This window comes from Protopterus annectens, chromosome 1.part1 (assembly GCF_019279795.1).
Source record: "Protopterus annectens isolate FY-2018-M chromosome 1.part1, PAN1.0, whole genome shotgun sequence".
Lineage (NCBI taxonomy): Eukaryota > Metazoa > Chordata > Ceratodontiformes > Protopteridae > Protopterus > Protopterus annectens.
Genome location: NC_056726.1, coordinates 629,319,479 through 629,347,078, shown reverse-complemented (window position 1 = coordinate 629,347,078; position 27,600 = coordinate 629,319,479). Strand labels below are relative to the sequence as shown.

At 38.4% G+C, this 27,600-nt stretch overlaps 1 protein-coding gene across 21 annotated transcripts in view; it reads left to right on the top strand.

Annotated features, from left to right (window-relative positions):
- The window catches only part of LOC122806573 (regulating synaptic membrane exocytosis protein 1-like), a 3,343,889-nt gene that overhangs the window by 1,793,798 nt on the left and 1,522,491 nt on the right, over positions 1-27,600 (top strand). For all 21 annotated transcript variants that reach the window (XM_044077123.1, XM_044077214.1, XM_044077165.1 and 18 more), the window contains one exon: positions 27,360-27,427. In XM_044077123.1, coding sequence (XP_043933058.1) covers positions 27,360-27,427 — 68 coding nt within the window. The remainder of the gene's footprint in view (positions 1-27,359; positions 27,428-27,600) is intronic.

Here is a 27,600-nt window from a genome sequence, read left to right as displayed (position 1 = left end):
GTAAGGCATCTACAAAGTAAGTAGATTAAGACTGAATGAGACAGTGCACAGTTCTGGGAACTGGTGTGGCCTGTTTGATGATGTAGCATTTCTTGAGAGGGCATCTCTGAAAATGAATTACTGGTTCAACAAATTTTATGAGAAATGGCATAGCATGCTTAAGTATCTGGCACCCATTAATTGATTATCCATGTTAAGGGATCAGACCTAATTAGAGTTTGAAAGTATGAGTGAGTGGGTTCCCTGAGGTACATATTTTCTCATATAGTGTTCTCTATCCCATTATTTTTGACTTAAATAGAAATTTCTTGTAACCATTTGAAATGATGGGGCCTGATAGAGCAAGTCCGGAAATACATAGGCTGAATGGCTGAAAGATTGGACTTAGATATATTAAGTCCGAGATGACATTTCTTGGAATATTCCCCTTTTCTCTGAGGCATGGCAGTTTCATAGTTTGTATGTATAAGTTCTGGGTGTGGGGTGGGGTTCATGGTGTGTTTGACACCCCCCCCCCGCAAAAACAGTTTTAAGGAGAAGAGCGATTTTTGAGAGTCTGGCTTCTCTGGGTTTTTGTCTTTTTTTCTTCTGCTTTCTGTCACAGCATTTTGAATGCTGACATTTCAATTAGGAGCCTAACTTTCTTTCTAATCATCCCCATTCATTTTATTTTATTTCTTCTGTGTGTTTGCATGTGTGTATAATACCAACAGCTTATGCTAGCTAAAGAATTTTACTTTATACTTATATTGTCTCCCAGAAGATATTAAATCTTTTCCTAAAAGATCTTCACAATTTGTCAGAATAGAATGTTGACAAAGGACAAATGAGTAAATAAACTGTACTGGAAGAACTGTATCTATAAGGGGGCTGATATATATATATATATATATATATATATATATATATATATATATATATATATATATATATGTGTGTGTGTGTATGTATATATGTCCGTATCAGTTGATCGAGTTTTCAGAAACTCAAGCTCCATGTGGTCGAGACCATATAATCGAGTTTTTGACAACTTGAAGCTTTTGAATGAAGATCATAGTACAATGAAGAAAGGGAAATTTACCATTTTCCTCACTGTAGTGCAATATCGGAGTTGATGTATATAATTTGAATGGGGTTTGGGATCCAAGGGGCAAAAAGTAAAAAAAGGTAGATTTTTGCGTTTTTTTTTTTTTTTTTTATGTTTGAGTTTTCGGAAACTCAGTCATATGGTCTCTTCAATATTTCTTTTGAGTATCCAAAAAGTCAATCATCTGACATAGACATATATATATATATATATATATATATATATATATATATATTTTTTTTTCCTTCATATTATAGCTCTTACTGCAGAGGTAACAGTTACAACCCAAAATGTTATCTTTTGGTAAACCTGAACAATACTGAACTAACCCATTTATTGCTGTGAACTAACCTAACTGGGGGTCTATATTATAACATCGAAGTCTAAAAACTTCGAATATTATAATATCAAACCCAATAGAGTGAAAGCTTGAAATAGCGAAGCTGCAGAACACTGAATACTTTCCTAGGGAAAGTATTCAGTGGGCCGTTTCTGCAGCTTCGCTATTTCCTCAACTGTGGAGCGAAGGTTACGGACCGGGTTAAGGTAAGTGTGCGAATGAAGGTGAGGGTGCGATTGGGCATGGGTTAGGTGAGTTAGGGTTAGGGCACGAGTCAGGTAAATGTGCGATTGTGTGGATGTGAGGGTTAGGGTGGGGTAAGTGAGTTAGGGTTAGGGAGCGGGTAAGATGAGTGTGCAATAGTTAGGGACCTTAGGGTTAGTGTTGGGTTAAGGTAAGCGGATAGCTAGTGGTGTATGTCTGGTTTAGTGTAGTGTTTTGTTAAGTGTATGTGTGTGGATTATTTATTTTGGTGTGCTTGAGCTGTGTGTATGTTTGTCGGAACAGCAAATTTTTCCCTGGGAAAAAATTTGCTATTCTCACTGTTCGGTTTTCTGGTGTTTCGATTGAATGGGTTCGATATTATAACATCATCATCATATTTTGGCTTTTCCCGTTAGGGGTCACCACAGTGGATCATCTCTTTCCATTTCTTCCTATCCTCTGCATCTTGCTCTGTCACACCAACTGCCTGCATGTCCTCTCTCACCACGTCCATAAACCTTATCTTAGGCCTTCCTCTTTTCCTCTTACCTGGCAGCTCCATCCTTAGCATCTTTTTTCCAATATACCCATCATCCCTCCTCAGCACATGTCCAAACCAACGCAATCTCGTCTCTCTTGCTTTGTTTCCAAACTGTCCAACATGAGCTGACCCTCTAATATACTGATTCCTAATTCTATCCATCCCAGTCACACCGAGTGAAAATCTTAACATCTTTAACTCTGCCACATCCAGCTCTGACTCCTGCCTTTTTGTCAATGCCACTGTCTCCAACCCATATAACATAGCTGGTCTCACTACCCTCTTGTAGACCTTCCCTTTCACTCTTACTGGTACCCATCTGTCACAAATCATTCCTAACACTCTTCTCCACCCATTTCACCCTGCCTGTACTCTCTTCTTCACCTCTCTTCCATATTCACCATTACTCTGAACTGTTGATCTCAAGTACTTCAACTCGTCCACCTTTACCAACTCTACTCCCTGCATCCTCACCATTCCTCTACCCTCCCTCTCATTTACACACATATATTCTGTCTTAGCCCTGCTGACCTTCATTCCTCTGCTCTCTAGAGCATATCTCCACCTCTCCAGAGTCTCCTCAACCTGATTCCTACTCTCACTACAGATCACAATGTCATCTGCAAACATCATAGTCCACGGGGCCTCCTGTCTGATCTCATCTGTCAACCTGTCCATCACCACTGCAAATAAGAAAGGACTCAGAGCTGATCCTTGATGTAATCCCACCTCCACCTTAAATGGATCTGTCACTCCCACTCCAGTCCTCACCACTGTCACACTACCCTCGTACATATCCTGTACCACTCTTACATACTTCTCTGCCTCTCCCGACTTCCTCATACAATACCACAACTCTTCTATAGGCACCCTGTCATATACTTTCTCCAAGTCTGCAAAGACACAATGCAACTCCTTCTGACCTTCTCTGTATTTCTCCAATAACACTCTCAGAGCAAACATTGTACTGTAGTGCTCTTTCCTGGCATGAAACCATACTGCTGATCACTAATCATCACCTCCCTTCTTAACCTAGCTTCTACTACTCTTTCCCATAACTTCAAGCTGTGACTGATCAATTTTATCCCTCTGTAGTTACTGCAGCTCTGTACATCACCCCTATTCTTAAAGATAGGTACCAAAACACTTTTTCTCCACTCCTCAGGCATCCTCTAACTTTCCAAAATTTCATTAAACAATCTAGTTAAAAATTCCACTGCCATTTCTCCTAAGCATCTCCATGCTTCCATTGGTATGTCATCTGGGCCAACAGCCTTTCCATTCTTCATCCTCTTCATAGCTGTCCTTACTTCCTCCTTGCTAATCTGTTTCACTTCCTGATTCACTATCCCCACATCATCCAACCTTCTCTCTCTCTCTCAATCCCTTCATTCATCAGCCTCTCAAAATACTCTTTCCGTCTACTCAACACACTCTCCCACTTGTGAGTACCTTTCCCTCACTATCCTTTATCACCCTTACTTGCTGCACATCTTTCCCAGCTCTGTCCCTCTGTCTAGCCAATCGGTACAGGTCCTTTTCTCCCTCTTTAGTGTCCAGTCTCTCATACAACTCTCCATACACCTTATAACATTCAATTTTTTTAGACTTCAATGTTATAATATAGACCCCCTAACTGGTCCTCTGACATTGGACAGTTCAAACAAATTTGTCTCTCAACAGCTACATTACAGGCAATTGTGTTAATACATTCTGGTGTGTGCTTACAAAGCTTTCTTAACCATCCACGTCATTAACATACCTACTGTATGGGAGATTATTGTATAGCAATCTTCCTCCTCAGTAAGAATTGACTGTAAGCTGACAAGAACAACTGTTATCCTCAGAGTACTGAATTAACACAAATCTCTCTTCTGTCTACAGCATAAGAAATTAAGTAACTCTATGTGTATTAACTTTTAAGTATGTTTATTCCTTACATATGAAGGATGTCAACTCTTTGCATATAAAACTATAAAGAATAAGCAAAACTATCAATGTTTTTGTAAATATGTAGTCAAGAATGTATACTATTTTATTGCCACAGTCAAATATCAAGTGAGCATTAATATCATCAGATTAATTTATTCAAAGGTTCACGACTTCCACCCCACATTTTAATAAAGCATGTATGACTTTGCATTATCATATGATCCCTTGAATAAAGCTATTGGCTTGTGCTAAAGATGTGTAAATGATTAAGCTGGGATAAACAGAAAGAAGACTCCATCCAGGTTATTGTGTCCCACTAAACTAGCCCCTTCACCCTTTGACTGAAACTTATTTGTAAGTATAAATCATTGTTCTCCAAACTTAATTGTAATGTTTTTCATGCAAATGTTTGTTTTGCCATTTCTGAAGTCAGTACAACAGCTTATTTATATTTGTTTACCAGGGAAGTGCACTGATTAGAACTGAACATTTGCAGGCACAGCCCAGAAGAAGAAAAAAAAACATTTACAATTAGAAAACAGCAGTAGTTGTAAATACGGAAACGAGGTAGTCAGTATAAAATATAAGGCAATGATAGAAGTACTATATATGATATCAGCCTAATAATTAAATGTGTCTGTACCCTTAATTATTTACATCTTTATTAGCAGCAAGGACACTGATGTGAATCAAAAGATCAGTGGAGACCCTTATGTTAATCACATTGCCCACGTAGGTTCAGATCAATGGTTGCAGAAATGAATCAGCACGCTGGGAATCAGGTTTAGTAATATGTTGTTTGCATGGCAGAGTCGGTCAAAGTTGGGGTGACTTATGCTTTTGTAGACCCTAAGTAGTCCATTATCAAAAACTCATAATGGGGTGGATAACTAATCTTTAAAAAACATACAAATCTATGGCAAATAGTGTTAGACAAGTCTATAATATTCATCTTTAATTTTCTTAATGTTAATTACACTGTAGAATTAGATTACAATTTAAAAGTATTATACTGTAACATTCAGCATTTCATATAATTTACTAAATTAAAAAAATCTCCTATTATCCCCCTTGACTGATGCATTTTTCTAGGTGAAATTCTTCTTGTTAGCTCCAAAATATGAATTAATTTAATTTCCATCATGAACTGCAGAGCTATTCACTGTCGCGTAGCTAACTAATACAAATGAAGAGGATCATTTAGTAATTATGAAGGTCTTTTTTAATTTTGGACTGAATCAGTTTATTATAAAATGAATTAGTATTTGGTTAACCGAGAGATCATTTAAGATAAAAATTGAAGACACCATATCAAAAGGAAAGGAATGTTAATGTAGCAGTTTATCAGGTCTCATTGTTTGGACCCCTGTTATTCAACCTGCTTGTGTCAGACTTTCCATCTCAAAAAAGTTCATTAATCAGCATGTTTGCTGATGACTCAAAAATTGGGTCAGTCATCAGTTCCATAAAAGACCAAGCTTTATTGGTAACTATTTGAAATCTAAAGAGCTGCTTTGCTACATCCCAAGATGTGGAGACTGAATGTTTCTTTTTCTCTTTCAGTATTCCTTTTGTTAATGGGGATAGTCTGACTGGGTTTCAAGTTTTTTTCAGCAGAAGTCCATGGAGAAAAGTCCCATAAATACAGTTATAAGGTATGATAGTAATGTTTGAACATGCAGTCTTACTGAGTTCATGATTGCAATTACTTGAAATATACCCTTGTCTCCAAGGTATGGCAGTCTTGGAGTTGGTATGTATAAGTCTGTTGGTATGGGGGGGGTTCTCCTCTGCAAAAAATAATTTTAAATTAGAAGAGCAATGTTTGATATTTGTTCTTCTAGATTTTCAGTATTTTTCTTCCACACGATGAGACTAAGCATTTTACGTCCCAACAGTTTGATAGGGAGCCACCATTATAATAACATTTTTCTGATACCTTTCACTCCTGGTCATTGAATAGGTGCATGCAGATATAACATTTGCAGTGCATGCAGATATGACATTTGCATTACATGCAGATATGACATTTGCAGCATGCTGTACTGCAGTATTAATGTCATGTTCAACTTCAACACAATATTTTTAGATTCATTTCTTCAAACCCAGACTGCTAGTTAGACAAAGACTCACTGAGAACACATCCAGCCTTCAGCTCTGTAGAAAATGTATCTTTTGCCCCTAAACTTTACATTTCTAGATGTCAGACTTTTCTGAATTAGTCAGCCATGAGTATGTCAGTTTCAGAGTCCCCTTCAGCATTAGCCATCACAGGCTGAGTCAAAATCCAGAAATGGTTCTTTAGTTTGTTGTTATAAAAATATTTATCCACAGTACCCATATTGTTTGTACTTTTAACATCTCCAGAAATATAATAAAATTTTTAGTTTAACTTACAACCCTAGGTCTCAGTTGTGTGTCAGATGACAGCTTGAGAACTCAGCCATATTGCTCTTGCACAAAAATAAAATAGATGCCATGAATACAAATGTAACACTTGACAGACTGGAAAGTGAGCCAACAAAAATACAAAATTCCTGTATTGTTGGTTCCATCAAATTTTCTTGCCTTTGAGGCACGTCTAATTGAGCTGTGATCCCTTTCTTTCATTTTTTTGAAATGATAGTGTCACCCTGACCCCATGTGCAAAAATGTGAAAAGTGGTTGTTGATGGATGGATATATTGCATCTTCTGGCCCCCAGTCCTCATTTCCCCATACGTTGTTGAAGACACTGCTTAATAATATTACTGGCTCCAGCTATAGTTTGTTCAGACTTCTGAAATGAATTTCATCATGCCACATTATTATTTTGTGCATCTTCGGCTAGTATTAGGAAGAGACATCTCTGAATTATTTATTTCCTAAATGGATTAGTATCAATTTCCTGCATTTTTTTTTACTTCAGCACATACATTTCCATGTTTATCTTTATTTTTTCTTGGTTGTCTTTGCATTTCATGTGTACCACATCAGTATGCCCCCCTTGGAGAGGGTTATTTACCCCTCTCCATAGTACTTATAGGCTGTTTCATATCCTTTCTTAATATTTTGCTATACTTCTTCAGGCTGAGTGGGGTGGTGTATGCTATACGTTTTACGGATTATGCAGTCTGCAGGTAAATATGGGCACAAAGACTGAAAAGGCCCTTATCCTGCATTCATAGTTTCTTTTTCCATTTTTATTAATGACAAAAAGTAGTATGGAGATAAAACTGTGAGTTAGGGAAAGGAGAAACTGTGAAGCCAGAGCGTAAGCCATAGGTGGATGGAAAAATCCTACATATGTTAACTGTACTTATGAGAAACAAACATCTTTTGTCAGGGTGCAAAAATGTAAAACTAGAATATGTCAGTGCTTATGGAATCTAAACCTCTAAAATTAACTGAATGACAAAAGCAAAATGTCTAACACACGCAGTTGTATCCCAGCAGCTGAGAAAGGTATTCAAACGGAAAACACTAAGATAACATGAGGTGAGACTTTGTGTACGAAAAGTGCATGTTTTGAATTCAATTCAGAAGTTTCCCAAACACATTCAAGCCAAAAATGCAAATAATTCTGATATCAATATTTACTACAACATAAAGAATCAAACAGAAATGCACTTGGGCTTTACTGTAGAATGAAGCTGATTGTAATATTCAGAACTGGTAAATAATATTATTTTGCCCTTTTTTCTTGGACTTGTACATCACAAGAAAAGACAATGCCATTTCTATTTAAATGGTAATTTATTTCTGTTGTGCTTGTCTTTTCTCAGTTTTAAACCCTCACTCCCTACAGAGCTGCTACGCCACCATAGACCTTTAGGTGTGTACAGATGTGAAGAGCATGGCTCTTCAAATATGACTTTGGGACTGACGTGTGTAAACAGTCTTACATAGCTCAGAGTAATAAAAGATAGAGAAGAACAGAAGAAACTCAAATGTGGTGTGGACAGATGCCGTTAAACTAACTAAGAGAACATTCACTGTATCTAACAACACCAACCAAATGGGGTGTAAACGGTATACTAATTATCAGCCTTGGGTTAATCTCATACAAGCAGTAGGCAAGGTGTGCCTTGTAGCTGAACTTGGAAAGGATGTTCTGAGTGCTAAAAGCTTGTAGAAGTGGAAGTCCCAATCCTCTGTTTTATTTCTCTTGCTTGGTGCAACTTCTCAAAGTTGATGCAGTTGCCCCTAAAACTGTTCCTACGGTGAAAAATCATTCAGTCTGCCCTCCCAATAAGGAGTCCAGAGTGATGGACAAATGGCAAACTCCCTCTTTCATATGCTATGGTATGCTTCCAGTGGTAGTTGGCATATAGGTTCATAGGAAATTACTAGGGTAATGACCATAGGGCCTTAACAGGCCTAGCCATGTAATACCCTTGTTCATTAACTGACCATGGTTAGATGGTTGTTATTAGCAGAGCGAGTCAGTGATTAGCACCAACTGCCCCTTTCCTGGAGGGACACAGGTGCCACCCCAGGGTGAGTTTGCCATCCAGTTGTCAAACTTGCACATAAATAGAGTCTTTGAGGAGCTGTGCTTCACTTGAAGTGGGAGTTTATTCCAGAGGAGCGGCGACCAAATATATGATATGAGGTATCCCAGACATTGAAGGAGTTGATTGAAGATCTTCAGATCATTCAGATGGAGAGTATGTTTTCTACATCTGATCTCACCTTGCAGGTAGTACACGGTTCAGTTTATGGTACTGCATGGACAGCAGGCACCTAGACAGTGCTTTGTTGACATACCTGGTTGCATCTTAGAGATTTTGTGGAAGTTTCTAAGGTATCTTTCCTTAATGTGCCCTTTGATGGTTCTGCTCAGTTTACTCCAAAGGTCAAACTAGAGGTTATAGAGAAGAAAGGCAAGATCCTCACAGCTGTTGACATGGCATTTCAGAATCCTTGATGCTACTTTTTAAGGACACAGGTAAGTCCACGTAAATTATAGTACTATCACAGCCTAAACCAATGAAAGTGGATATCTAGAAAGAACCGATGTGGCCTTGGAAACTTTCAGAATAGATGCTGGACCATAAGCAAGAATAACTAGCAACAGCAGGGATACCATGGTCCTCCTTTATACAGACAGCAGTCTAATACCTGAGGCAGTGTCTGGGGGCAGTTGGGTTCCGTGTATTACTGTGGTTCATAATCATGTACAATAAATCATTTTGAACAGTAATATCCAGAGACTGCATGATTCCATTCCACAATCCCCATCTACTCCACTGATTCACTTTGTCTGATGTCCTACCCCATCAAAAGACTGAAATGAGTAAAGATGTCTTAAACCTTATCAGCGAAAGAGCCATCAAATAAGTCTCAGCTAACCAGAAAAGATCCAGTAATTACTATAGATTCTTTTTGGTTCCAAGGATCTCAGGTCAACTCTGTACTTAAACAGCTAAATGTATTCATCCTCTGCCTTTCTTCATTGTGGTAGTACAGTCTGTCCTTTATTTTATTCAAAAAAGAGATGTTTACTTTGAACTGCAAACACACCCATCTACATAGCAAGAGCATCAAGGACTCCTGAAGAAGTTTTCTGTGCTTCCAGGTAGGAATCGGGCTTTATCAGTTCCAGATGTTTTTAACTGGTCTTATCTTGGCTTCCAAGGAGACTAGAGGCTGTAAAGAATAAAGGCACTTCCATACATGCTTGACTAGCTCTTAGCTGCACCAACTATATGTTCTAGTTGTAATTCATAAGTATTTTTGAACCTTTTTTCAGTCCTTCGGTATAACAATGAACACTGCAAAGATTCAGAAGACGCCCTCACAGATACTGTCTTTCACTGGATGTAACCAAGACACCCTACTCTAGAAAACACATCTTCCTTTGAACATTTTTCTTTCTGTGCAAAATACGGTGTCTCTAGTCACTGTTTCTTTACTCTAATTCAGCCACAAAAGCTCTCTGTCTCAGAGCACTGTGACTGGGGACAGCTACTATTTATATGGTAACTCATGCCAGATTCTGCATGAGGATTATGCAGTGGATTCTGATGGTACAATGGCATTAGTTAGCAGATCTCATGTCACAACAAATAAAGATTTCCAAAACATTTTCAAAATGCATTTGTAGCGGTGGCCCCACACTCCAAATCTTACAGTGGTGCACCCATTACAAAGCCTCACTCCAGTAGCCATAGTCATAATGGGGTTCACTACTTCAGGGTGGATGGGAGGCATAGTCAAGACCACATCCAAAATGCTTGATTGCAGATGGAGTTCAGTCTACACATCTCCATTTTGGAGATGAGCGCAGTCCTTTTCACTCTGCTGCAGGGCTCCCTAAGCAAAGCTACAGTTACTGTCCACTGCATTTGCCATCCACACTAACAATATGACTGTAGTTTCATGCTTAGGCAAGGGAGAATTTACTTCATCCTCATTTTTGAGCTGTGGCAAACAGTCACTGTGTGGTACATAGTCATATTCTAGGGGAGGTTAGTTCAAAGGCAGTCCTAGTCGTTGCTTACTGAATCCTCACTGGTGAGTCGTCAGCCCATTAGTATCACAGAAGCTTTTTTGTCTCTGGGGGAAACCTTGCTGTGATCTCTTTACATTCCAGTCCAATGCCAAAAGCAGCAATTTCTATTTGTTTTTCTTTCATCTGGAAAACTTCCCAATGAAGCTTTCATCAGGAAATAGTCTGCAGGGCTCTTTTTTACTTTTACACCTAGTTCATTCAGAAAACCATGCAGAACAAATCCAAAGTCATTTTTATAGCCTCATTTGGCCTCAACTAGTGCAGTTCCATCTGCTGAGTCAGATTCTTCCTATACTTCACAGACACCCCACAATGCTAATAATTCACCATTCCAGCAAGTCTCACTCAGACCTTCACACCATTCATTAACTGCATGGCCAGGAACTCATGACATTCATCTTCATTGGTTCAAATCCTCAATATTGCTGGAAACCATACAAGAGTAAATGGATGTGTTTTTCAATGACTGATATTTGCTGTTTTTCTAGTAGCCAATACTTAGCTAGAAAAAAAATTCAGAATTATAGGCCTTATGAGTAAAGCCTCTTACCACAGTCTTCTAGATGGATAGAGTGTCACTGCAAATGGATTCTTCTGTTATATCTATGGTATCCACTGTGTCAAACTTAACCAACCTTTAACCAATCGGCCCAATTGACTGTATTATTTCCTAAGTACTCAAATGGAGGTAAATCTATTGCTTAGCATGAATGTCCACAAACAGTGATGGTTGTATGTGAATACATCCCAATCTTTGTCTCGTTTTCTAATAAAATAAAGTTTTCAGAAGTTACTTGTTCAAATGGCTTACTGATTGCATAAAGTTCTGTTACAAAAAATGTAATAAAATGTTGCTGTCTGTATCAGCAGCACACTCAAACAGAGCAGTGGATACCTGCTGGATATTTTTCAAAAATACATCCTTAGATGCTGTCTGCGTATTTGCTGTCCTGGATTCACTGGTATATGTTCTGAAGGCACTGTAAACTGGATTATCTCCAGGTCTAGGTCTTCATGTGGAGCCACAGTGATCAGAGGTAAGTTGCTGTGATGAATATCCAGGAGGATAACCTCAGAACTATGCCCTGTCCTGTTCCCTACCAGAAATGAGAGTTTTACACATAGCATAAAGAGAGCCCTGGAAGAACATGATCATACTTGTCAGCTTACCCCTTACCCTTCCTACTGCTTTATACTAGACATAGCTGTTGGATTTTTGTTTTGGTGACTTTGTCTGCATATTTGTGTAGCAGTTGGTGCAGAGGGTTAAGGGTATGGCCTATAGCTCCTGTGGTACAGGGTTTGATTCCATCAGCCCTCATTTGCCTAGTGCGTGACCTTGAGCAAGTCACTTAAACAGATATGCTTTCAGGTTGCCCCTAAAAAGGGACTGTGTGTCCAGTGTGCCTCCCTGGTTAAAAAATGTGTTTTATTATTATTAGTCACATGGTTCAACACTGTCAAGTGACACAAGCGAGATTAGTCTGGAGGCTGTCCAGTAGAGCAGTGTCGATAAAGGTGATGGCCTAAAGCCCACACTTTCAGTCCTTATGGTTGATATGGATAGACCTGCTCATTCAAATCTACCATTATGGTAAGTACGTGACTTTTGTTTAGTGTAACAAAATGTTATGATCACAATGCAACTCCAGATGTGAATACATATAATAGTAGCAGGTATTGAAAAACAAATAACATTTACAATATTAGCTATATAATAATTTGCTGTAGTTTCTTTCACACAATAGTAAGGCTGTTTCTAGCTGTAATAAAATACAGAGAAATATCGTCTGGGAAGTTGTCAATTATACGAGAGCTACAGGAATGGACTTGATGCCTGGGTATGTAGAGAATGGAGCTACACTGCAACAAGGTAATAATACATACTATATAAAACTGGCTGTTATCAGAGGATTAGGTGTTATCATTCATAACCACAAGCGCAGTTTTCAAATAGGTGTCTTGTCTGAAACTGATAATATTCTGAGTGACAACTAGTTCAATGGCTTCCTAGCTCGTAATGAGAAAGATGGTCTGTAATTGGCTCTGCCATACCATATTCCCATTAATACTTCACTTATATTATCAGTCCTTTCTTTATCACTACAATAAATACTACTTTCCACCTTTCTTTCCCCGGGGGGGAGGGACTAGGTTTCTGCCTAAAGCTGGGGCATGCTGTGGTAGAGACTGGAGCATGTCTCCCTGGCTACAGGTAAGCTAGTATTTATTGGTAGTTGGGGGGCATATGCAGAACAGCACAGTGTGTGGTGATGCCTGTGATGTTATCCTTGCATACTCAGTAGGGCTGTCCTTTCTCCTTCATTCCAGAAATCCCCACACCTGACCATATATATGATGTTACCTCCCATGTCTTGTCTTCTTAAAGGGAGGTGATCTGATCATGTGAAAGGCTAGTAAAGGGTTTTCTGTCCTTTGAGAGGTTGATGCATATGTGAGTTGAGGGCCATGAGAAGATTTCTCCATACCTGTCTGCCTTCCTAAGGGAGAGGGGAACAAATAATGAAAAAAGAAGGGCTGATGCAGAACAAGTATGGATGTCAGTGGCAGAGGGACATGCGAGTGAAAAAAAATGAAGAGGCTTTTGTCCTGTAAATGGAAATCTGACCAATTTAATGATTCTGCTGTATGTGCTTGTCATCAGGACAGCCTGACAACTGCTAGAGACACAAATACATAAAGCTGCACGCCCTCTAAAAAAGCTCCTCAACTCCATTTCTACAGTTCTCAATAAATAAAAAAGCATTCTTTGCCATTGCATACTTAACTGTGCAGACATTCTGAAAAAGAACTGTTTCCACATATGTTTTTATGAAGTTTATGTTATATGCATGTGTCACTGGGATAAAGGGTCTAGATGGGATGCCATCCCAGATATGTCAGACAATGTCTGCAGGTAAGAAATGGTGATGCTCTCCTGTTTGATAAACTGTGTGTGTGTGTGTGTGTGTGTGTGTGTGTGTGTGTGTGTGTGTGTGTGTGTGTGTGTGTCTGTTAATATATATATATATATATATATATATATATATATATATATATATATATATATATATATATATATATATATATATATATATATATATACACTGCAATGAATAAGTATTTGCCTCCTTCCTGATGTCTTATTTTTTTGCATGTTTGTCACACTTAAATGTTTCATATCATCAAACAAATGTAAATACTAGACAAAGATAATCCAAGTAAACACAAAATGCAGTTTTTAAGTGATGATTTTATTTATTGTTCATCTTTCAGCTTAGGGGTCACCACAGCGGAACTCCGTTTCTCTAATGATTGGCAGTAGAATTTTATGGTGCCAAGGTGCCAGCCCGATGCCCAACTTTCAAAGAAGGCACGCCGATTCACGCATGTCTTTTGAATGCCACTCGACAGCAGTGAGGACATGCAGACTCCACACAGAAGGTGCTTCAGATGAGAATCGAACGGGAGAACCTCTTGCTGTGAGGTGACAACGCTACCACTGCACCACCGCGGCTTGATGATTTTATTTATTAAGGGAGAAAAAAACTATCCAAACCTACATGGCCCTATGTGAAAAATTAATTGCCCCCTAAACCTAATAACTGGTTGTTCCACCCTTAGCAGCAACAACTGCAATCAAGCATTTGCGATAATTCGCAATGAGTCTTTTACATCGCTGTTGAGGAATTTTGGCCCACTCTTCCTTGCAGAATTGTTTTAATTCAGCAATATTGGAGGGATTCCGAGCATGAACCGCCTTTTTAAGGTCATGCCATAGCATCTCAACTGGATTTAAGTCCGGACTTTGACTAGGCCACTCCAAGACCTTCATTTTGTTTTTTTAAGCCATTCAGAGGTGGATTTGCTGGTGTGTTTTGGATCATTGTCCTGTTGCAGAACCGAAGTGCGCTTCAGGTTGAGGCCAAGAACTGATGGCCAGACATTCTCCTTCAGGATTTTTTGGTAGAGAGCAGAATTCATGGTTCCATTAATCACAGTAAGTCGTCCAGGTCCAGAAACAGCAAACCAGCCCCAGACCATCACACTACCACCACCATGTTTGACTGTTGGCATGATATTCTTTTTCTGAAATGCTGTGTTACTTTTACACCAGATGTAATGGGACGCACACCTCCCAAAAAGTTAATCTTTTGTTTCGTCAGTCCACAGAATATTTTCCCAAAAGTCTTGGGGATCATCCAGATGTTTTTGGTAAAAGTGAGACGAGCCTTTATGTTCTTTTTAGTCAGCAGTGGTTTTCACCTTGGAACTCTGCCATGCATGCCATTTGTGCCCAGTCTCTTTCTTATGGTTGACTCATGAACATTGAACTTAACTGAAGCAGGTGAGGCCTGCAGTTCTTTAGATGTTGTTCTGTGTTCTTTTTTGACCTCTTGGATGAGTCGTCGCTGCACTCTTGGGGTAATTTGTGTAGGCCGGCCACTCTTGGGAAGGTTCACCACTGTTCCATGTTTTCTTCATTTGTGGATAATGGGTCTCACCGTGGTTCACTGGAGTCCCAAAGCTTTAGAAATGGCATAGTAACCATTTCCAGACTGCTAGATTTTAGTTACTTTGTTTCTCATCTGTTCCAGAATTTCTTTAGATTGCGGCATGATGTCTTCCTTTTTGGGATCTTGTGGCCTACTTCAGTTTCAGTACTGAGGCCTGGGTGTGGCTAGTGAAATTGAACTCAGCTTTCCCAAAAATGTGATGAACTACAGTTACTTCATAATTTAACAGGGGGGCAGTTACTTTTTCATATAGGGCCATGTAGGTTTGGATAGTTTTTTCCTTAATAAATAAAATCACCACTTAAAAACTGCATTTTGTGTTTACTTGGATTATCTTTGTCTAATATTTAAATTTGTTTGATGATATGAAACATTTAAGTGTGACAAACATTCAAAAAAATAAGAAATCAGGAAGGGGCAAATACTTTTTCATTGCACTGTATATATAGATATATTTATATAAAATGTATAGGAATTATACAGCTGTACGCCATTGACATCAGTGTGTTTACCATAACATGCAAATGGATACTGTTTTAAGTGCCACAGAGAAAACGTTAGAACTTCATCCTATATGACTACAATGGCCCTATAAGTGATGCATACTATGTACATGCATCATGTGAATCCTGCATGTAAAATCACATGATGGTTACAAAGGATGGCAGTGTGATAATCAGTACTTGTCTATAGGTACTGTTATGCTTACAAATGGATTGACTGATTTGTCTAGAATGGCAAAACTATTGACAGGTATGTCATAAACATTATTTATTGCTGCGGTACAGTAGTTAAAAAAGATGTTACTTCTGTTTTAAAATAATCCCATTGCACTGTTTGTGCTCTTGCTAATTTTGTAATGTTGAAATCACTGTACGGTACATTTGTACATTTCTGTATAAGCACTGAAATATTTAGTGTATTTCATGACAGAAGTAGTAGCTTTTGGCATAGATATTTATTTTATATAAATTTTTATTTGTTACTTCTTTGGCCTTGTGCACTGTGTGATATATTTAGGTAGGAGAGTTAAGGTTAGTGTTTAATGACTGCTTTGGTGACTGGGGGGATTTGAGAGCCAGGTTGATCCTCTGAACTTGCCACCGGTTAGATAATGACAGTTTCCTTTGAATATATTTGGGGCTCTCATGTCCATCTTTTATTCTTCATGGTAGTGTAGTTCTACCACACAAAATCCAATCAATCAAATAACTGCGTTAAACCTTATTAGAAAATGGCTTTGTGAAATAAGAAACCAGAGTGGTCATTCATCACTCTAAAGAGCATTAACTGAGAGTGAGAACCTGATGAAAAACAAGTAGGTCTAATTAAAGCAATAAATCCTTATGCCAACAGTGACTACTTTTCAGAAAGCCACCATTTCTCACACACTAAAAGTAATATTACATTCTTGCATACTGTCTCAGAGACAAGAACCATCTGTCCAGTCAGTGTTTACCAGACCTGCCAAAACTAATAGTGTTTACCAGAAGTACCAAAACGAAATGAAATGACTCATTGCTCCGTGTTTCTCTTTCATTTTATTCCAGGCTTCAAATCAGCTACATTTGCTAGAATATCTGTTGCAGCGAAGTCTTAAATTCCAACCAGTGATTGCTGGGGAAAAATAGCAATTTGATACAGTTTAGCTTGACAGTGTAATGAGGAAGAGCCTACTGTTCCATACAGCAACGCTTTCAGTGTTACCAAACCAGTGAGATGTACACACGTCTGTAATGGCCTTCACTGGGTAATTCTTTCAGTGTTCGCAAACCAGTGACATGTATACAACTTTGTAATGGCCTTCGGTGGGGTAGTGCTTTTATTGTTAGCAAAGCATTGACATGTGTGTCTCTGTCACGGCCTTCACTGGGGCATTGCTTTTATTGTTGGTAGATCAGTAACATGTACTCACCTCTGTAATGACTTTCACTGGGACAGTGTTTTTACTAAACATTCAGTGGTATGCACAAAGTCAGAGTTCATCTTGTCTTGACTTCTGTGAATATTGAATGTCATGTTAAGTTATGTTCATAGGTGAATACTAGGCTAACTGCTTTGAAGGGACATTTTTAAGCCTAGCCAATAACCTGAGGTCAGAATCAAACCCAGTACCCTGTGTCTGCAATATGAAGACCTTAAACATTATGCTAAACCCATCCCCTCGGGGCTCCTTTGAACAGAATGTGAGGAGCTGCCATAACCATAGCAGCACAGAGACAGCTATCACTCTTTATTTGAATAAACTTGCTTGCCTAGATGCTGGCCCCTTCACTACTTTGAATGCTGGAAAGAGGTGCAGTGAATTAGTGCTACTGAATTAAAGGAATGAATATAATGTCCATGTGGACGTGTTTGAAAGAACACAGTGATGTCTCCTAGCGACAGAGCGAACTACTGAGTGAAGTACATCTGACACAGTCAAAAACTGGCAAATAAACTATGTAGTTTCCAGAATGCATCTAACCACCACTGGACTACAGCTTTATACTACCAAACTTGTTTCATCTTGAAAAGAGTGCTGGGTCTTGTTACTTACCAGTCCACTAAGCTGTTTGTCAGGAAAGCTTTTTTTTCTCATCTTTATTAAAGGAGTATTTGGTTGGTTCTTAAAAAGGTCATCTTAGCTGATGATGACCTGGATAAATATAGAAGAATCTCAAATCCTCCATTTATTGCTAAATTTCTAGAGAAATTTGTTTAAATTACTCACAACTGGATTCTTATTTGAGTTTTAATCAAATCTTTGACCCATTTAATTATGGGTTTTGGGCCAGACATATCATAAGATGCTTAATGAATTTCTAGTTGCTAGAGGTCATTACTGCTGTTTGATACCAGTCCTTTTATATCTCTCTTCGGCATTTGATGTGGTTGACTATGAGAACATGTCAGATCCTTTGACTGATTACTGCAGAATTTTAGGTTTAATCTGGCAATGGTTTGTCTCCTGTTCTGTTCCAAATGTAGTCAGAATGTTGATTCTGGAGTTATTCCCTGTTCTCCCTTCCTTTAACATTTGGAGTATCACAAAGTTCTGTTTTGGGTCTGTCGTTCACTTTATATACGTTACCACTTGGAAACATTATTTCAAGGAGAGACCTAAAGTAACCTTGTTCTGCTAATGTACACAGATGTACTATTATTTTTACCAGGATTCTATGTCTGCCTTAAATAAAGTTACTTCAGACTTAAAATGCATGCAGAACCGCGTGGTGGATACTGATCTGAAACTCAAGACCTTCAAAACAGTATTCATGGCTATTCATGCCATCATTTGTAAAGCATCTGCTTGAGGTTTCAACCTGGATATCATCTAAAGTGATGACAGATTTGATCATGTCTTGAAAAGTTAAAATTTATGGGCGAGATGGGTATCATTATCAAGTTTTCACATTTCAGTGTGAGGAATATAACTGTAAGTAAGATAATACTCCTTCAGCAGACATTCATTTTGTGGTACATGCGTAGCTGCCCATTTGGCTGAAGAGCTGGGATGCTGTCCGTCTGGCTGGGGCTGCCAGATGCAGAGTGTACTTGTCTGCAGCTGGTGCTGAATAAAGCAGTCTGGCTACTTAATGGGTATCCCATTGCCAGCTTATTATATCAGTACTGCAGTCTCACTGGTTAACAGTTTGGTTGATTATTTCTTATTAGGTCATATTGATGGTTTATCTTGCCCTACACAACTTGTGTCCCCCTTAGCTTAGGGCACTTCTTCCATAGTAGCCACGTCATGTCCTGTGCTTTTCCACCCCTGGATGGCTGGATGTCCTAAGAGTCCATCTGGTTCCATGGGGTGAGCATTCTTTTGCTTTCCAGGGGTCATCTCTCTGTAGTTTCCTAAAAGGGCTTGTTCAGATTGGCTTCAACTCTCTTAAAACTTGTGCTTTTGAACTGACATTTATGGATTAAAGTGTTTCAGTCTTATGATGTTTTGTATTTGTTTTTATTTTTGTTCTTAGTTTAAATTTATTTGATGTTTTTCTTATTTTGCCATTATTTTCAAGCATTGCTAAGTTTGATAAGCATATAAACTTGAATTTGAATTTAATCTAAATGCATCCTAACTTAGTTACATTCAAAACATAGCACTTGTAAGGCATTAGTGAAACCAAACTGATGCAGATGGCTAGAGGTTGTCTAAGAAATGCATGATGCAATGGAATAATGGTCACATTAAATGTCATAGAATGTGGTGCTTAGTGCATGCCATTTAGAAATGGAGCTCTGCCATGTAACAGGGCTAAGGCAATGTTCAAATCAGCACTAATGCATAGAGATGCAAAGGTTTGTCTTACATAAGTCAAATCAATCACTTCACAAGGCAAGGGATAAGTAATAATGCCTGTGTGGGTAGGGATAGTAGGGAAAAAACAATTTGTCCATAAGCAGCTGAAATTTAATCAACTAGCCATCGCCCATAAGATACTTTATCAACCTGCCAAAACACCCATACTATCTACTTTTATTCACCCCTACCATAACCGGAAGTCTCTTAGATCCTCACAAAATCTTCTTGTAAATATCGGCAAAGCAAACAATAAGGCCGGAGACTCTCTCTTCTCTAATACTGTCAGAAAAACTTGGAACCTGCTTCCCTCCGAACTTTCTACACTTCCCTCTATAACTCTTTTTAAAAAGAACCTAAAGTTCTTCCTCAAAACACATTGAATGTGCCCATGTACGAATCCTGACTGACCAACTAGCTCTTGATACTTGATTCAACCCTACCTTCTCAACCCTGCTTTTACTTCATCTTAACATCTAGTGATCCACTTCTCCATCCTAGTATTACTTTCTACTGTATCATAAAAAAAAAAAATTATTGGACATGTTTTACTACTAGATAAACTCTTTTTAAAAAGAACCTAAAGTTCTTCCTCAAAACACATTGGATGTGCCCATGTACGAATCCTGACTGACCAACTAGCTCTTGATACTTGATTCAACCCTACCTTCTCAACCCTGCTTTTACTTCATCTTAACATCTAGTGATCCACTTCTCCATCCTAGTATTACTTTCTACTGTATCATAAAAAAAAAAAAAATTATTGGACATGTTTTACTACTAGATATATTACGTAACTGCTTCTTCTCTTAACTTTCTTTTTATCTACACTTACTGTACATTATGCTATTATTCTTTCTGAATGCTTATTTGTAACTGTATTTGTACTAAGTCAAGTCTAATACTCTGCATTTTTATACATTATTAATATGTGACCAGTTAAAGTTTGTTTAACTCCTTTACTGTGAATGTATTTTTATTATATAAACTTGTATTACTTTTGATGACAAATTATTTTGAACTGTTTGGAGCTTATCTCCCCGGGCCTGTACTGAAAATGGACATATATCCAGCTAGACTAGCCCAGTCAACAAATGTAAAATAAAATAAAAATAAAATAAATGTGAGGCCCAATGCCAACCTTCCCACTCCTGGAAAGTCCATTACTTTGCTACAGAGGTCACACTGATGGACATTGCTGCACTTAGAAAAGAGTAGCATTAGCAGTGTGGTAGTTGTAAAATGGAATTTATTGTGTTAGAAATATTTTTTAATTGTCACAGGTAATAAAGCACATGTTAATCAGGCATCTGACATTTTTCATTTTTGTCTGTTTACTTCTATAAATAAAAGAAGTGAAATGACCATGAGAGCACGATTGTGCATCTGCTAATAGTACTCTATAAATTTCTGATTCCTGTACTCACATACACACACACACACACACACACACACACACACACACACACACACACACACACACACACACACACACTTGCTCAAAAGAGAACTAGCTTCTCTTTAGTGGGAAATTAATTAAAATAATGGAAGGGAAAATAGATGAATAAGGTACAGCCCTAATAAAATACTGAGATCCACAAGTTAGTGAAACTACCAGGTTCAGCTCAGCAGGTGTTCTTCCATACAGCACAGTGCAATGTTTATACCAATAGAAATGTATAACTTAGCACTACTGTTATTGTGCACAATCAACATGATGCTGTTGTCACATAATCGTTATTCTGTAATTTCAAGCTGCACAAAAAGCGAGCTCCAGGGAACTGGTCTGACTGCATAGTACATCAAACTAAAATAACACTGTTTTTGTTCTGAAGCACCCATAGCAAAACTGCAGTTTGGCTTCTGCAGTAATTAAGTTTTGGTTACATGCAGGCTATCGCAGCGATGTATGAAAGATCAAGTGTTTTATATTTGTTGGGGTATGTGTTTCTGCCTCCATGTATTTCTCAGTTACTCCGATAATGTCTTAATTGCCTTCTGTGAATGAGCAGATGTAGTATTAGTCATTATTTCATTGCTGGATCCGATCACGAAGAAAAGGTATGCATAACTGGTAGTGCTTTCCAGTTGGGAAAATATGTATACTTTTTAGTTTGAGTTTTATAATATTATCTGGTGAGTTTGCATTTTCTAATATTATAACAGTCTCACACTGTTTTCAAACCCATCAAGCCACCATCTTAAATCATTAAGTACAGACACTGTAGCAGTTTTCCTATTTGTGGTTTGAAGAACATGGTATGATAGTTTGTGTGGCCACTTCTTTTTTAAACTGCACTTTTACACATTATCATTGGCCTGATGTTTGTCCAGTCAGATAAGAGCTTTTACAAATGCCATTTTGTTGTGGGCAGGTAATAATACAAGTGATACCATTTTGGAGAACATCAGACACTAATAGCTGATAAAAGCATTTGAACATCCACTGTGAATTAATAGCATGACATGTCTAACCAACTAACCACTTGGCACCATGGTGAACTTTGCAGTTTTCTTCACTATAGTGCAATCTCGGAGTTGGTATATTTAGTTAGGGGGGTTTGATTTGCTTTAGTTTCATTTTAAAGTGTTGGTGGCCAAGTGGTTAGTTTCCCAGGGTTACATTACGGTGATCCGGGTATTCTTAAAATTAACTTAGGAATTAGAAGTAAATCCATATATATATATATATATATATATATATATATATATATATATATATATATATATGTGTGGTATATATATATATATATATATATATATATATGCACACACACAAACACACACACACACATGCACATATATGTGTTTGTGCATGTGTATGTATATCTATCTATATAAATCTGTATATTTATATATATATATATATATATATATATATATATATATATATATATATATATACTTGGCTCCCTGACTGAAGATCAGATGTTGAATGTTCACAACAGAGAATGTTGGAATACCACACCCACACCTCTGAATGCTTGAAAGCAATGCCAGGATCACAAAAGATTCTTTTTACAGGGGGCAAGCCCCCCCTGCACCCCTTATGTGGGGGCTGCTCCCGCACACCCACTGCTAATTATGTATAGAAACTCCAGGATCACACTACAGTGGGGAAAGGGGTAAAACCCTAATCCCCACTGTACAGTGATCCTGTACAGTGGCAGACCATAACGCTTGCGCTTTCAGGTTTTTGGTGATGTGGGTTCAGTGTTTCACTATTTGCTGTTGTGAATGTTAAATTTTCTGTCAGAAACATGTATACATGTATATATATTGTACATATGCACACACACAAACATACACACACACACACACACACACACACACACACAAAATATATATATGTGTGCATATTTGCATATTTATGCAACACCAACATACCAGAAATAACCTTGTCAACAACAATAAAAGTAAAATGAGATTTAATATGATTCAGGTTATGTTTATATAAGGCAGCACATGTCTTTTTAACACTTGATATCACTCAGGTATGCTGAAATACATTAAAGCTGTGTATGGTTTGGCTAATGTAAAACTGCCCATGTTCTTTGTGCAAGATATATGATACATTTATTCTCACATTTAATCAAATTCCTGACTTGAAAAGCACAATGATCTTTCTTAGTGTTTTAATCATTTTATGACTATGTGTATTGCTTAAAATAGTGAATATTAGTACTACAGAACTTGTTAGCAATGTAGTTTTTGTACATATATACTTAATAGAACATTTTTAGTAGAAAAAATCAATTTTTTTAAATCCTGATAAGTAGGCTTCAACTGTTTGCATATAGCTGCCTGTACATAACTATCATTGTGGGAAATTCCTATCCATTTACCAAATGGGACTGTATGCTATTCAGCTTTCAGTGATCATGTGATTCCTGCCACTATCCACATCAGTTTGATGCATGATGAATGTTCCATGACAGAGGTGTAGGCCTAAAGTTGTGGTGAAGGTTTAATATTCAACAGTCTGGCTGTTCCTTCTCTTTCTCTGGATCAGGTGTTATAGATACCTGTTTCTGAGTAAGTGCCAGGGGGTCACAGCACTACACTCCTCTGTGCACGTTTGGACCATGTTAGTGGAAGGCACTCCTCCTTAATTGCAGTCATTATCTTCACATCTTCTGGCTTACATGGGTGATGGTGAACGGTTGACTTCAGTAGTTCTTCACTGAGATGTAGCTAGGATGAGGTGAAGGGGAGCTTTCCCATTCACGAGGTGTTAAGGGGCCCAATTACAACCACAAAGCATTCAGTGACAACCACAAAGCATTCCATAGCTATGTCAAAAATCTCAATGGCAACACTCAGATCTGCTCTGAGTTACAGCACAATGACACTAAATACACAGAACCAACTGATATTGCCAACATTCTGGCAGATAGGTTCAGTGTTAACTTTATCCCCCTCTCACCCCCTAAAGGGCCCATCTTTATACCGGAAGAATGCAAAGTTCCTGTAATCATGGCTGCACAGGTAAAACCTCACTCTCCAAAGCCAAGAACACAGCATCCATGGGACCTGACAACATCCCAGGCTGCCTTCTACATGAACTACAAAATGAACTGGCACCCCACCTAAGTACCATGTTCAATCATAGCCTCACCTCAGGCTTTGTGGCCATTGAATGGCGCACTGTGACAGTTATCCCACTCCACAAAGGGGGTGCCACAACAGACCCCGGGAACTACCGCCCCATTAGCCTGACGAGCCTTGTCTGCAAGGCCATGGAACGTATCATCATGGAACTCATAAACAAAGACATTGGACATCTCCAAACTCTGGACCCCACACAGTCTGGGTTTGTAAAAGACAGATCATGTCTCCTAAACCTGAAAGACTTATCTGAAGTAGTCACCAAAGCCATAGATGAGGGTAAGGTGGTTCACACAGCCTATCTAGATCTCGCCAAGGCATTCAACACCATCCCTCACTCTGGAATTATAGAGAAACTCACAAAACTAGGTATAAATCCCTATGTCACAAGATGGGTTGCCAACTGGCTTACTGACAGAACCCACACTGTGAAAGTAGCAGACTCCAAATCAGACTCCAGACCAGTGACAAGTGGAGTACCACCGGGTTCAGTCCTGGGTCCTCTCCTGTTTGGTATCTACTTCCCTGAAGTACAGGCTAACACAGAAGGTCTTTGGCTAACTAAATTCACAGATGACTGCAAACTAGGAGCCATAATCGAAACTCCTAACAATGTGGACACTCTACAAAAGGGCCTCACTGAGACAGATGCCTGGTGTCAAAGACATGGTCTCAAGCTCAATGCCAAAAAGTGATTTGTCATCCCCTTTGGTAAAAACACTGTACCCATGAACTACCACATTGGCCGTAGTCTACTTAACACTGAAAGTGTGATAAGAAACCTTGGGACACAGGTGGGCAGTAGTCTCTCCTTTGATAATCACATTGCCACAGTGGTCTGGAAATCCTTCTACGTGGCGCACCTCATCACAAAAGGTTTCTCATCCAGGAAAAAAAGAGGTCATTGTTCCCGTCTACTCATCACTCATTAGACCCATTATAGAGTACAACGCCCCTTTTGGTATGTACCTCACAAGACATCTACAACAACTGGAAAGGCCGCAAAAATACATCACAAAGAGGATTACTGGCCTCAAACAGATGCCTTACGCAGACTGTCTCAAAAAACTCCAGCTTTACTCTGTCACATATCGCCTACTCAGAGGCGATCTCTGCCTAACATACAAAGCTATGTCAAACCCAGAGCTGTTGGACATGCTCCACTTAAAGAAATCCCAGTCCCTCTGAGCTACACGCTCTAGGGACCTAAACCTTGTCACCACAATAAACAGAACATGCCGGAGGGATAGATTCCTGTTCCAGAGACTTCCCATACTCTGGAACAGACTACCTATCTATGTCAAACAGAGCTCCTCATTAGCACTCAAGAAAAATCTTGATGATTGGATGGGTAATAGGAAATTCACCCTGGGGATCACTTCTGTGATTCTGCTTGACAGGGGCACAGGCAAATAATTTTCTTAGGTGGCGAAAGCCAGGGTACCTTTTTGGCTAGGCTTGTATAGGCCCTAGGGCCAATAGCCTAGTACCTACCTATGAACCTATTAGGAGATGCTTGTTGATCAGTAATGCAGTACCAGTATTTCCTTCTGAATGCTGGTATAGAAATTAATTTTGATACTGCTTTTGTGTTCAGCATTGCAGTACTGATGTGCTTTATTGCCTCATGTGTACTATAAGTTGTAGCAAGCTGCTTGATACACATGCAGCAAGGGGCTTTCTGCAGTTTTAAAAGTAGAAGTAGCACCTTTTTTTTTTTTTTTTTTTTTTTACATTTTGCTCAGAACGGCTCAAAAATCAGACATAACTGTCTCCCAAAGTTAGGAAGAGCACCAGCTAGATTAGAATGGACCTTTTGTAGCACTAATTATGGAAGCTGTAGCCTGTTCTTCATGCATTCATTGCCAGGGTGCCAGTAAAGATGCAGACTGCCCCTGTAGCTGCTTGAATGACAACACCATTGGACAGCTTTCATCCTGGGAATGCCAAGAAAAGTGAGACAAATGGGTTGAGTCAGACTGGGGTGAGGCTTGATGGTCAGGAAAACTGAAGTTAAAAGGCATGCATGCATAAATAAATAAATAAATAAATACATAAATAAAATATCTAGAGTATAAATTAAAGTGGGTAATCTAACTGCTTGAATTTAAAATTTAGTGTAGCCATATGTATTAGCAGTCCATCCATTAAATGTCTTTCATATCATACTGCATTAATAATACATTCTGAGGCAAAAATTTTAGTAACCATGCTAGGAGAAAACTGACTGGCCCTACATGGTGCATGGTATGTGTCCATAGCTTGGGTGTGTATGGTCAGTGCTTGCACATTGTTACACTAGGAAAATACTATTCTGTGAATCACATTACTGTCATCCCTTTGTGTAAAGTACACAGCCTAAAACCCCTTGTTCACAGCTGTTCTCCATGTATATGAATGTTTCTGCTCAGAAAATCCACTACAGTGAAGGGGGAAGTATTCTGCTTGCTTGAAATTTATTACTAATCTTTAAAACTTAGTACTTAGGATAATATGCATGTTCTTCACAAAAAGTTGAAATATCTGATTAAGGATGTGAGTGAATTGGGTTAAGATGTTCTAAGGTTGAATGGAAATGTTATATGTACAAGCTAAGGCAAGCAGAAATGAAAACAAAATACAAGTCTTGTAGGAGCAGCTTCATGGTTATGTGAATAGTAGTCAAATGGACAGAATGAGGTTCATGAGTTCCTAGATTTCTGGAAACTTTGTAGACAAAAGGAGGGTGATTTTTAACTCTAGTACATGATGTCACACACAAACTCAGTGGGATATGATTTTGTTAATAATTGCCATAAAACTTATTATGCATTACACAGGTAATATTCTGAACCAGATTTCTGAGACAGCGAAGTTATGTGCTGAAAGATGACAGGGTAAGTGGTAAGTAAATATATTCCTCATCAGCCAAAGAATACAAAGAGATGGTTACTAGGTTGGGGAAACAATAATACTGAATTTGAACCTCTTTTTGTATTTATTCCTTTTATTTTGTGTTTTATTTATTTATGCAATTGATGCTGATGCTTATGACAATTTTTCATTTTATTACTCTTTACACTGGACGTTAGGGATCATGAAGATAATATTTTACTCTAAGGTTAAAACAGTATTACCAAACAAAGAAAAAAGTGCAGGTTAGCATTCACCTAGTGACTGAAAATGTCATTTTATTTAGAAAGATGCTCTGCCGAATATGGATCGTCTCCTATGTTATGGAAATTTGTTTAGCAAAAAAGCAACTTGCATGTGCTAGCCAGTTTCAACAAGCATTAACTTTTAATTCTGGGAAACTTGATTTATACATTGTGAAACAAATGGAAATATATTTTTTCTCTTTCCAGGTGATTTGGATTATTACTGGTTGGACCCTACCACGTGGCCTAATAATGAAACATCCTCTATTAGTTCGGTAAGATCAGGGGTACTTTAACATGTGCGATTTCAAACCTTAACATGCTGTTTCAAACCTTAACATGTGTTATTTCAAACCTTAACATGTGCTGTTTCAAACCTTAGCATGTACTATTTCAAACCTTAACTTATTTCATGCCTTAACATGTGCTGTTTCAGACCTTAACATGT